The sequence below is a fragment of the Empidonax traillii genome, unplaced genomic scaffold, assembly GCF_003031625.1.
Source record: "Empidonax traillii isolate 1590-97213 ecotype Southwest subspecies unplaced genomic scaffold, ASM303162v1 scaffold611:size485065, whole genome shotgun sequence".
NCBI lineage: Eukaryota > Metazoa > Chordata > Aves > Passeriformes > Tyrannidae > Empidonax > Empidonax traillii.
Genome location: NW_020955804.1, coordinates 301,685 through 314,182, shown reverse-complemented (window position 1 = coordinate 314,182; position 12,498 = coordinate 301,685). Strand labels below are relative to the sequence as shown.

The following is a 12,498-nucleotide window of genomic DNA, read 5'->3' as shown; positions in this document are numbered from 1 at the left end:
GAACGAGGCTTACCAGGAGCAGAGGGAAAACCAGGATATCCAGGTGAGCAGGGTCTTGCTGGTCCTAAGGGACACCCAGGTCTCCCAGGTCCAAAAGGTGACACCGGCCATGCCGGGCTACCTGGATTGCCTGGTCCAATGGGTCCACAAGGAGCCAAGGGAGTGCCAGGGATCAATGGAGAGCCAGGCCCCAGAGGGCCGTCAGGAATACCTGGGATCAGAGGCCCCATTGGCCCCCCTGGTCTGCCAGGAGCCCAGGGTGCAAAGGGTGAGCCGGGAGCACCAGGACTGCCAGGCCCAGCAGGTATTTCCACGAAAGGCTTAAGCGGACCCATGGGACCACCTGGACCCCCTGGGCCTAAAGGCAGCACTGGCGAGCCTGGCATGCCAGGCCCCCCCGGGCCTCCTGGTCCCCCTGGCCAAGCTGTAATCCCACAGATGCCTGAAGGCTATGTTAAAGCAGGAGAGTCTCGGGAGCTATCAGGAATATCTTTCATAAAGGGAGGAGTAAACCAAGCTCTTACTGGGATGCCGGTGTCTGCTTTCAGTGTCATCCTCTCAAAAGCTTACCCTGCAGCAACAGTCCCTATCAAATTTGATAAAATCTTGTACAATAGGCAGCAACACTATGACCCCAGAACAGGAATCTTCACCTGCAGAACCCCTGGACTGTACTATTTCTCCTACCACGTACACGCAAAGGGAACAAATGTTTGGGTTGCACTCTACAAAAATGGTTCCCCCATCATGTACACATACGATGAGTACCAGAAAGGATACCTGGACCAAGCTTCTGGCAGTGCTGTCATTGATCTCATGGAGAACGACCAAGTATGGCTCCAGCTGCCCAATTCAGAATCCAATGGTCTCTATTCCTCTGATTACGTTCACTCTTCTTTCTCAGGTTTCTTGTTTGCTCATATTTAAAAACATCCCACTTACCCTGTCCTGACACACTCTCCTTCAGACCTTTGTAACTGGGTGCTGATTTGATTCATCATTAGCATTTTGTTGCAACTGCAATATTGCAGCAGTAATAGAGGAGGAAGTGAGGAGGTGGAGAGTGGTTCAAACCTAGTAGAATGATACTGTATGTTTTTAGAGACTTGTCACAAAAAATTTGCTTTAAATGATGATCAATTGTCTGACTAAATGCAACATTAAAATTCTATGAATTAATATAATGCACTAGCCTCTCTTTTTTTTTCTTTTCTTTTAAAAGGGAAAATCAGAACTTGTAACTATCACTTCTCATAACACATAAAGGATTCTAGATCATACTTCACTATACTTGAATTAAATGAAGGTACTTTATTCAAAGTAAATGGTCTCAAACACACCACAGTCATAACAGCTGGACAATATAATTCAGGAACATTCTGTGGCCAGCTTCATCTTTAAGCTATCAAACAGGACTTAAGAATAACAACTCTAATACAGTGCACATCATGTCACAATTTTCATTTAGTTACACTGTTTTTATTAATGAATAAGTACCTTGGGGAAAAGCAGATTTAAAAATTATTACATGTTACGGAAGATATAAGACTTCTGCAATATGAAAAAGCAACCAGATTGAAACCTTGAAATCCACTTAGCTTTCTTTGATGCACATTGCTGCAACAAACTAGTTCAATATTTTTATATCTCCTAATATTCTGTAAAAATAGAATATTCAGAGTACTATAAAATAATTTTCACAAAATCCAAATATTAAGAACATATTTTCACAAGCATGGAAACACTTATAAAATCAGAACAGATTTACCACTCCAAAATTGGAGATAACTCTTGCCCTGATATTCCTTGAACTGTTAATTCCTTTAAAAAACAAGTGTGGGGAGTATATATATCTATATATGTTATATATAGATATACATATAATATAATATAATATAATATATATTTTACTTATTTGGTAAATTTATCAGACAATGGCAGTAATTAGTCAGCAGACATAACCATATTTACCATATCTACATACACTCACGTCTCATAAACATTACACAGTTCATTAATGTGTTATGGTACTTCATAAAGAGTGTATGGCATAAAGTAACTTAGCTTATAAATTATGAAACTGTAATAATGTGGTTGCACAATTCTTCCAATTACCAGTTACCATTCATGTGCTTCAAAAGTATCATATACATCAAAACCTTATGAACTCTTAAAACTACTACAGTTAGCTTTGTTTTTTTAAACAGAAGCTTTTAATCACCCGCACTAACAGTATGTGGGCCTTATGTATAAAAATTCTGTGATGTTACTATTTCTCCATGAAAGAAGAACTTGAAGCTTGTTATGTTGTATACATTTGAAATCAGCAATTTCCTAAGCACTTGAAAATATGATGGGATTAATAAAAAAAGCTAAGATACCTTTTGCTTGATCCAGTAACAAAGATATATAATGTTTTGGATACTCCAAAGACCTACCAAGAAAGTAACTTGAAGAATTTTTTTTTCTCCTCTTATTAAGTGCTGCCAGATACGGAAGACTGTGGTTTAGGCCATACTTCAGTAAAATAATAAATGATTAAATAAAGAATGTAACATGACATCTACTTATTTTAGCAGTCAAGGGGACATAGACAAGCAAATTTGTCCTACTGCTATAAACACTACACACAAATGTTTGTATGGAAATAATACAAAGAACAGTATCACAATTTACAAATAGCAACCATGCAACACTTATCTTTCAAGCCAATATAAAGCTCCAGACACTCAAGTCTGAATTGCCTATTCCCACTTTTCTAGCTTAATGTTTTAGGCCTAATATTAATTATAGATATCTTAACAACAATCTCTTTTTTGCACTAAAAATGTTTTCCTGTGCAGCCACTCACATTAGTTCAACAGCCCTTTCCAGTATTGTAACAGAGCATGTGCTTCTGCCCATACATTCAACCAATGTGGAACTTTTGTTTCAGAAACAAATAGAGGGACTAGGTACAGGAGCTGGAAAATACGACTTAGTAGTTGTGAGGTTTCTGGTTAATTACTTTACATATGAAACACATGCCAAAGAACATGTTTAAAATTATTGGGAGATGTTTGGTGCTCATGATTACATTACTGTACTGTGATTCCAATTAACTAACAAGAAACTGGGCCCAGACAATATTCTTAAAAGCACTGTAAATTAGAGTTTGTCCTTTAACATCTTTGTTCCTGGAACATATAGGATTTCAAATAAGTCTACAGGTTGGTACCATATGCCCATTTTTTTAAAGTCTTTTCATTATTGCTCAGATGTTGCATCATTAAGAAAACAACTCTTAAAACTGAAAAGCTAGAGAGTATACAGCAAATTGTGGCATAAGCACAACTTATACTTTGATTTCAGATTTGGATTCTCAATTTAGAGGGTTCCTTAAGAAGGTCTGTAAGATCTCTTCTCAGTGGTGATCAGTGACAGGACCAGAGGGTATGGCCTGAAGTCATGACATGGGAGGTTTAGGTTGAATATTAGAAAAGGGTTCTTTACCCAGAGAGTGTTTGGGCACTGGAACAAGTTCCCCAAGAAAGTGGTCACAGCACCAAGCCTCACAGTGTTCAAGAAGCATTTGGACAATTTTCTCAGGCACATGGTGTGACTCTTGGGGATGGTCCTGTGCAGTGCCAGGAGTTGGACTCAATTATCCTTGTGGGTCCCTTCCAACTCGGCAGATTCTGTGAAGACTTTTCAGTTTGAATTTAATATTTTCTCCACATGAAGATCAGCAATCTACCTAAAGATAAAGCCCTTCCAGAGACCTCATCTTTTCTGGATCATGGGCAGTAGAGGAAAAAAATCCAACATGAGATTAAAATAAAAACATAAGAGCCTGCAATAGTACAAAAATCACTTCCAAAGAGGTACTGAAATTCCTGAAGCCTTAAGTTGTCAAAAACATGAAGCAACCAAACAATCCCTTCTGTATTTAGCTGGAAAGCACAGCAAAGAAATGCAATAAGTTTACCTGCTTCTTTGTTGCAGTTTTCACAATTAAGACAAATAAGGATATCTCATCACTGCTACATCAACATTAGGAATTACTAATGTTTTGCAGAATTTTTTGAGGATTCTTCCTTTCTGGCCAAAAGGGCACCTTTGCTTTTTGTTTTTCATATTTGAAGTTGCACGTAAAAGATAAAACACACATATCATAGACATCTAGATTCATTACTTTCTGCCAAGACCATAAATTTGTGATCAAAAATGTGTGTATCTCATCAAGCCTTCTTATGCACAATTTATGAAGTCTGTTGCCATATCAGTCATGATCTTTTTACTTCCCAAATGAAATGTAATCTTATGAACTGATTGAAAATATTACAAATACATAATTTTAACTATATAACCACAGATGCTACAGTTTTCAGAAGTGTCAGGAAAATTATAGGGAAAGACAACTATGCAGGAGAGAAAAAGTAGCCTTTAAGATAGCAAATTTAAAAGAATCTACTTTAAGAAGTTATATGAGGCAACATTTGCCTAAAAAAAGGAATTGACTTTTCTGACAAAAAAAATCATCAAATCTGAAATTTTTCACAAGGAAATGATTCTACAGTACTTCAAACTTTCATTAGTCCTCTGAAGAGCAAACTTAGTCTCCATAACATGTTGAGGGCCTCTGTCCACATATCTTACTAGTATAAAACACATTGCCTCAAGATGTTTCCTTTAAAATTGCTCTTTACTAATGTCTGTGGAACATGCTCTAAAAGCAACACATACAAGGTAACAGTAATCACCTTACAGTTGCAAAATATTCCAGTAATAAATTAAAGATTTACAAAACAGATTCTCAAGTCAACTTGGATATCAATTGCAGAGGGCATTCTTGCAGGTATTATTAGGTAAGAAATGACCACACTGCAAATATGAATATCTGTGTTCATTGCTACCTGACCTCACGCATTTCTGACAGTACTGTTTCATAGATTTTTTCTTATTTTAAAAATCATTTTTCAAAAAGGAATGTCTGAATAACACAAGACTATTTTAGAACCCTCTTAGTTTCCTTTTGCAAGCCTCAGTTCTTCACTTCTTTACAAGTACAAGAGTGGGTTAATACACTTCATCAAGCTGAGTCAGCACAATCATGCCTATCTGAAAGAGCCATCCAAAAAAAATATCATAGGGCAATTATCTAAGGCAATTACCATAGCTAAGACAATGAAAAGCAAAATCTATCAGACACCTGATTATGATCAAAAAAAAATCATGTGAAAAAGAGAAGGGACATAGAGAAACAAGGGCATACTGACAACAAATCAAAGTGAACTGCAAACACTTGGTGGATTTCAGAAAATAAAATGGTCAGTCGTTCTGCTCTGTCACTGACAATGGCACCACTAAGACGGCATTTCAAGCTGGGAACTTTGCGTCTCCTCAACTGGCCACTTAATAAGTTTGTTCTTGAAATTTTACCTTGACTAAGTGTTAATGAGCACTGCTTTTCTCCCAAGGGTTAAACCCTCAACAAAATATGGAGTTAAATCAAAAGCCTGTGATTTTCAGGCCAGGGTCTGGACTATGAAAGACAGTGGGGCTTCCTGGTATGTAGGTCTTGGAGCCAGGTTTAGGCATTTCCTCAAGAAGTTATGTTAGACATGCAATTGAGAAAAGTAAAATCTCTTTGGCAGAAGCTAGTGATAAAAGATCAGTATGCTTATTCTCATTTCACAGAGAGGCCTGAAGCAAAAAGAAATGCTCCATGGGAACATCAGTGCTAAGTGATACAGGAAGAAATTATCTCTGGTTCTTCTGAATCCTTGTTCAGTGCTTTATCTACTGGACCATACTATTAAAAGGAAAACAAAACCACTATGAAGCCTTTCAAAGCAATGCATGACAGAATGTATCACTTTCTTATTTTTCAATATTTGAGTAGTGTATATAATCTGCACAGTTTCATTTCTTTATAGAGCTTTATCCAATAAAACTCATTCCTATAAGTCACTATACTTTCCCATATTTTTAACATGCTTATGCATGTGCCTCTGATAGGAGCTACAAAGGATTACATCATATCACACATCTGTTTGCAGATTCCAGGTTTACACAGACAAACAGGTATCTGATAGGTAGATATAAGCATAAACATTCACAGGTACACACAAGCAGACACTTTCACATAAATAAAACCGAGCTGTTATTTGTGTGATTTCAAAGATTAGACTTTTAACTTTTTTTGGATCTCATTAATTTCCAAAGAACACTTTAAAAAATTATTCTTTTTGCCAAATGCTGCACGATGCACACTACTTAAAACAAAAGGCTGTCATGATTTGTAAAAAGAATTAACAAAAATGCTAAAAAAAAAAAAATTAGAGCTGATTACAGTTAGTTTCATATCAGCAGAAAACAAAGGACACATTTATTTCCTGTATGAATGAGGTCCTAGACAAATTTGTAACTACCAACTATGCTTTGAAGGAAGCACAGTAACAATAAACAAAACACTTTAAGAATATCTTGTTGTCTTTTACAATATCCATCCTGACATCAACTTCTATTTTTGTTTGAAATGCCTCTGAAACATTTTTGTCAATTACATTTGAAAGGAATACAGCAAGCAGGACATCTCAGGTGAGCAAAAAGTAAGATTAAGGAACTAAAATTACATTCATACCTGATGAATGTTGCATCAACCAAGGTAATTCTAATAGTAGTTCAGAATTCAGAATTGACCATATAATTGTTTTGCAAAAAAAATTTGTTAAATATCATTTTAATTAACTGTGTGCACTCTCAATGGTTAGCCTTTATTATCAACTCAGTATTTTATATGCCTAATAGAAACTCTGAAGTTATGTCTGTGAAAGAAGGAAAATAATTTCTAGCTGATGGGCATCCAAGATGTTTTCCAATTCTAATTTATATTACAGTATTATAACGTTGGCTTTAGGTGGAGGAAGGTTATTATAAAAAAAAAACAAACATTCTCTGCAACTATTAGGAAATTTAAAAATCTCACTATTGTGTGAACACTATGTTAGGAATTCTAGTCAAAACTAGAGTGCTATAGAAAAATCATAAAATACTAGTTAGTACTTGATTTTTCCCAATTTTCCCAATGTATTTCTGATTGTATCTGTAATTTTAGATATGATTACAAGATCATAAAGGAATAGATTCAAAATACAGTTCGAGAATGTCCACATTACCATACTAATCATGGTAAGAAACCATTTTTCCTTTAAATTGAGTGAAATAGCACATCACAAACGTTATTAAAGATGGCAAAACACATTCAGCTAAATGCAATAGAAATAGTAATGATAAAGATTCTCTATTCCAGGAAAATGTGCCTACTATACAACTATTGGTTAACTTGAAAAGTAAACGCTGTGTTGAGTAGCCCATAGCTTACTTGCAAATGTCTTTGCTCTGGCAAGCGCATGTGATATTTCCAGCAATTACAGTGAGTTTTCAGCGAACCCACTTACCTTTAAAAGCTGATATTTTATAATTATGTTGGATAGCTGCCACCATGTCCTTCCAGAAGTCATATTTTTTCTGACCATCATGCTGTAAGTGTCAAAAGGAACCTAGTCATTATATCAAGTATCAGCTATTACAAGCTCTCATACTGAAACAGTGACAGGAATGCTATGAATAAACAAAATCACACGGAGTAAAACAGTCTTAAGACAGCAGGATTCAGGACATCAGGACTCAGTAGTACGCAGCTTAACTTTGGGTAACTGCAGACAAGTTATCTCCCTACTTAAGAGAGTTATAGTGGGGAGAGGAAGGGAAAAGGAGAAACGATTTATAGTTTTGAGGAACTCTAAAACACTACAGCAATGGGGGGCATTAGATAGAAGAGCAACTTACAAAATGAGCAATGCCACTGACATTTGGGAAAAAGAAGTGCCTATACTGAACTTAATTAGCTGGCTGACTTTGTCTACAGCTTGGCACTCAAATCACCTTCCACCTTCAGAACTGGCAAATCCCTTCACTGTAATTTAGAGGTAATGCCCTTCTGCCAATAACCCCAGCCCAAACACCATATGAAATACTCATCCAGAAGCCCGGCTGAGCAGCACTTCATTGCATTGTACTCAGAAGACTGCCAAACCCCAGCTCTGGCAGAAGGACATGGGAAGGTGATCTGTGCTTAAGAAAAGCCTCTCACTGTTCCTAGAAAGCTTCCCAGGCAGAGCAGAGAGCCAGCTGCCCCTTCAGCATCTCACAGGAGAGAGAAAAAGCTTCTCAACCAGCTGAGCCCCACAGCACTATCAAACTCCACAAATTTTAAGAGTGATGAATTAAACAGATGGAACTGCACAGCCATCCAGTATTACATAGGATTAGCTACGGAGTCTGTAAGAGGTGCTCAGAGTTACAAAGTAGCCCAGCAGCAGTGGTATCCTCTTTGAGTTTATACGTCATGGAAAGTTACTCTGCAGTGCCATTACAGGATTTCCACACCTGCATTGGAATAAATTTCAAAGCAACTGTTACTAGACTTCAGGGTATGGCTGCCCTCTCTGTACTGACCTCACTGATGCCTGAATAACAACCCATTTTGTAAGAATAAAGTGTTTTCTAGAGAGGGAAACATTCAGAAACTGAAAAAAAACCAAACAACAACAAACCAACAAATAAACCCTTAACATCACCAAACAAAAAGATGTAGTTTATATATACTGAAGTAAACTGCTATTTCAGGCCTAATCTGCCATGGAGGCTTCCAGAGAAACAGTCTGTCCTTAATTTTACAACCAGCAAGTCACACAAACAAGGTCTTTTAAGCACAACTAACAAGCAGCATGAAGCTCCCCTGGTATTGTCCCCAGACAATACATAAGATTGTCTGGCTCCAGACACAGCAAAAGCAGGTACATTTTAAACAGTGCAGGGCAGTCCAGCATCCAACTCATGTCTAAACCCATCCTTTATCCAAACTTAGTACTTCTCTCATCTGCTTCCAGCAGAAAGCTTTCCCAAAATGTTGTCTGGGAAAGATAAGAAAATAGTACTTACTAAAGAGTCTCAGAGATCAGGAAGCAGAAGACTCTGCTTTCTTTTAGAAATGTGGAAGAGGAAAATATGATGGTTTCAAACCCTTAGGATGCAGCATTTTGCAAGCATGAGTACTGGGCTGGAGAGGCTGAACACCTCCTTCCTTGCATTTTTCTCTTCTGGCTGATGCTAACCTTCCAGGAGATTACTGTAGCCCTCCTGTTGAAACTGGGCCAACATCAAGTAAAATACTCAAGAACTTCTAGCTGATAAAGAGGGTGCATGACCCACTTCTAGTAGCCTTCTGGAGAAATGGCACAGATTTAATCCTCTCTGGCTGAAGATGGCACTGGCCCCGGGTCAGTGCTCCAGCTTGCAAACTAGTAACTGGATGTGAACACACATGCTAAGACCTACTTTCTCTCTCAATAAGTAGGTGATTTGTGCTGAGTCTAAATTAATATAAAATAAATTCAATACAGGTGTTACAACTGAGACAGGGTTCTAAGCTGTGAACAGCTTAGAGGAAGGAGACTAATCAGGGTGAAAATTAAGAGTCTTATGGAGCATCTGTCCTCCATGCTTCCCTGATAAGGTAGTTTTAGCTAACTCTTCATGCAGCATGCAGGCAGCAATCTACTCAGCAGGTTATTTTTGAGAGAAGGCTAAAGCATCAAATCAGTTAATATCCAAAGGGACCCTAGCTACTCATCTCACAGCTCTGACTTTCATTCTACACACAAAGTTTAGTATTGAAAATTTTCAGGGCTGCACCATGTTGGTACCTCTAGCCAGAAGATTACATCAGTACTGTATAGTTGTTACTGTATGAGAAGAACCCTCTCCCACCTCCAGCAGCAAGTTAAAGATTCAAACCTTCTTCTACACAAAAGCCCAATAATCATAAACTTAAAAAGTAGAATTTAGGACATTCTCTCTATCTAAAAAGCATTGAAAAAAAGTTCAAGTAATTGTACTTTCCACCCTGAGAATTTAACTTATTGTTTAGCAGAGAAAAAATAAAAAGACACTATCCATGAGGTATAATTACATCTGTGTACACATATCAATATATTTAGAACAAAAACAAGCTTAAAAAATAATGTAAGGAAGTTTTCAGCTTATTAACGACTTGCAAATCAGTAAATTGTGTCATTCAAGAGACTTAGATTATATTTAATTCGAGTACCATCAAGTATAATTAAAGGAGACTTTTAAGAACTATATTCAGCATGTCACGGGGCAAACTTGAGGAAATAGTATATTTCTATTAGTATCCTAGTTATTTGTGCCCTCTGGTGGAAGCACTTTTACTTTGAACATGCCATATAACTCACAATTATCTTCAGAGGCAACTTTAATACACTAAGTGCAACAAGAAAAGTTCCAAATGAGAAAAAAGCTAAAGACTTTGATGTTGTTCAATACATTATTTGTATGCATTTAATAATGCATGCAAGAAGTTTGGTGGTAAGAGAAAAAGATAATGCAATACTTGATTTTCAAACAATCCAGTTCTTACCTGATCTAAGCTGTCCACAACCCTTGCACACAACAGAGCTCCTGGCAGGTCAAAATAATTATCATACAAATAGTATTTGGCTGGAAAAAAAAAATTAAAAAAATAATTTTTAAAAATTGTATGTTTTAATCACAGATAACAACGACATTTAAATAATAACAAAAGGTCCTATTTTGATTTTACTAGTAATGAGCATTATCTGTTTCTCAGTCTTTTTTAGCCTTTATTATCACTTCTGAATCTCAAAATTGGCAACTAAATGTTGTTTACCTATATCAAGGCACTGAGATTTTAAAAATATATTTTAGGGTTCTAAGAAAGTGAAAGAAAATGAGAGAACCTTGAGTTTTAAGAATCATGACAGAATCATTCAACTCTTTCAAAGTATCTGTTTCCCTAGCAGTGGAGAGAAAGCATCTGAGAAGTTGTTTAAGAGACAACTGGACAGGTCTCACATATGGTGATGCCCTTTGCACACACATGCTGCAGACAGCACCTTAGCCCAAGGGGAGCCCTGCTCACCTTATTACATGAGTACCCAAAACAGAACTATATGAAGAGAGTGCAAATGTCTCCCCAGACTAAGGTCATGTTCAACAACTCTATCCTAGGAGTGAAATGACTTAACCAATGATTTTTTTTTTTTCACGAACTTGTCTGTGCTGTCTCTCCGGTGTATTAATGAATGAGCCAGCAAAATGGGGATTAACATTCATGGGAGAGACCAAGTGCGTGCTTCAAGGAAAAAGAAAGGCAGATATCCCATATGACCAAAGGAAACCTTTCTCTTCCTCCCAGTTGCAAAAGATTACCTGAAGGTTAGAATAAGCATGTCAGCAAAATCTCAAGGAAAGTATCTCCATTACATAACAAAAGGCAACTTAACTGAGCACTTTCTGTGTGCTACTCACAACTGCCAAGACCAAAGTAAAACAGAGAGGAAACACAGAGCAAGAATGCAATCATAGCCACAGTGCTTTCAAAGTGACTGCTATCTCAAAATCAAGAAACTTCAACTGTAAGGGGAGAAATTTTGTTTCCAGACCCACGCTTTTCTTTGCACCTGCACCTAGGCCTCCAGTAACAGCACTGATAAGTCAACAGTTAACAGAAATTTAATATTTGCCAAATGTGTTCTAAATAAGATAGGATATCAGTCAGCAGGTGGTGAGCAATTGTATCGAACGTCACTCGATTCCCTTGGGCTCTGTTGCTCTCTCTCTCCCTATCATTACAATAATTATTATTAGTATTATTAGCATATTTATTATTATAACATTTCATTTCAACTATTAAACTGTTCTTATCTCAACTGACAAGGTTCACCATTCTTTCTGATTCTTCTGGCCACTAGGCCTGGGCAGGGAGGGAGCGAGTGAGCAGCTGTATGCTACTTAGTTGCTCGCTGGGGTAAATTGTGATACTGGTAGTGTCAGCCTACTTCAACACGGGACAATGTGCCCATCACTATAATCAGAACATGCCTCCACTGTCAGCAAATTTGTCTTGTCATTGATGAAATAAAGCTAAGGTGAACTTCAGAATTAGAAGTTGAAAATACGCAAAAATCAAGTCTCCCCCAATATATTTACCTTTGCATTTATATTCCATTGATTCTCAGCTCTAGTATTTTTACAGTTTGGTGGTAACTACTAAGTATGATGCACTGAAGGGCCCAGAGCAATTTCAAGGAAGAGAACATGCTAAATTATACCTACCTGTGCGTGAAACCATTCCACTGACTGTATTAAAATGCTTCCACTCCCTCCTTCCATATATCTCCAGGATCTCTTCGAATGTCATGCTCTTTGTACCATGGCTTGCCCTATTTGATGCATTAAGTTGTTCAAAAAAAAAAAAAAAATAAAAAGGAAAAAAAAGGAAAAAAAAAGGAAATGGTTGAAAACATCTAAGACACTACTTCTGCAAAGTAACACACTGCAACAGAACATTGCAATGCATGCAAGTTGATCAAATCTGACTCTCTTTATAGCTCAGAAGTTTCCCAG

The 12,498-nt window shown here is 37.2% G+C and overlaps 1 protein-coding gene across 2 annotated transcripts in view; it reads right to left on the bottom strand.

Annotated features, from left to right (window-relative positions):
- NT5DC1 (5'-nucleotidase domain containing 1) overlaps positions 1-12,498 on the bottom strand; it is a 132,287-nt gene that overhangs the window by 114,533 nt on the left and 5,256 nt on the right. Inside the window, exons 4-6 of one of the 2 annotated variants that reach the window (XM_027898640.1) lie at positions 12,208-12,314; positions 10,490-10,569; positions 7,443-7,524 (exon numbers count right to left, since the gene is read on the bottom strand). In XM_027898640.1, coding sequence (XP_027754441.1) covers positions 7,443-7,524; positions 10,490-10,569; positions 12,208-12,314 — 269 coding nt within the window. Of the gene's footprint in view, positions 1-13; positions 885-7,442; positions 7,525-10,489; positions 10,570-12,207; positions 12,315-12,498 lie in introns of those variants that run through there. The other variant, XM_027898641.1, reaches the window with a different exon arrangement.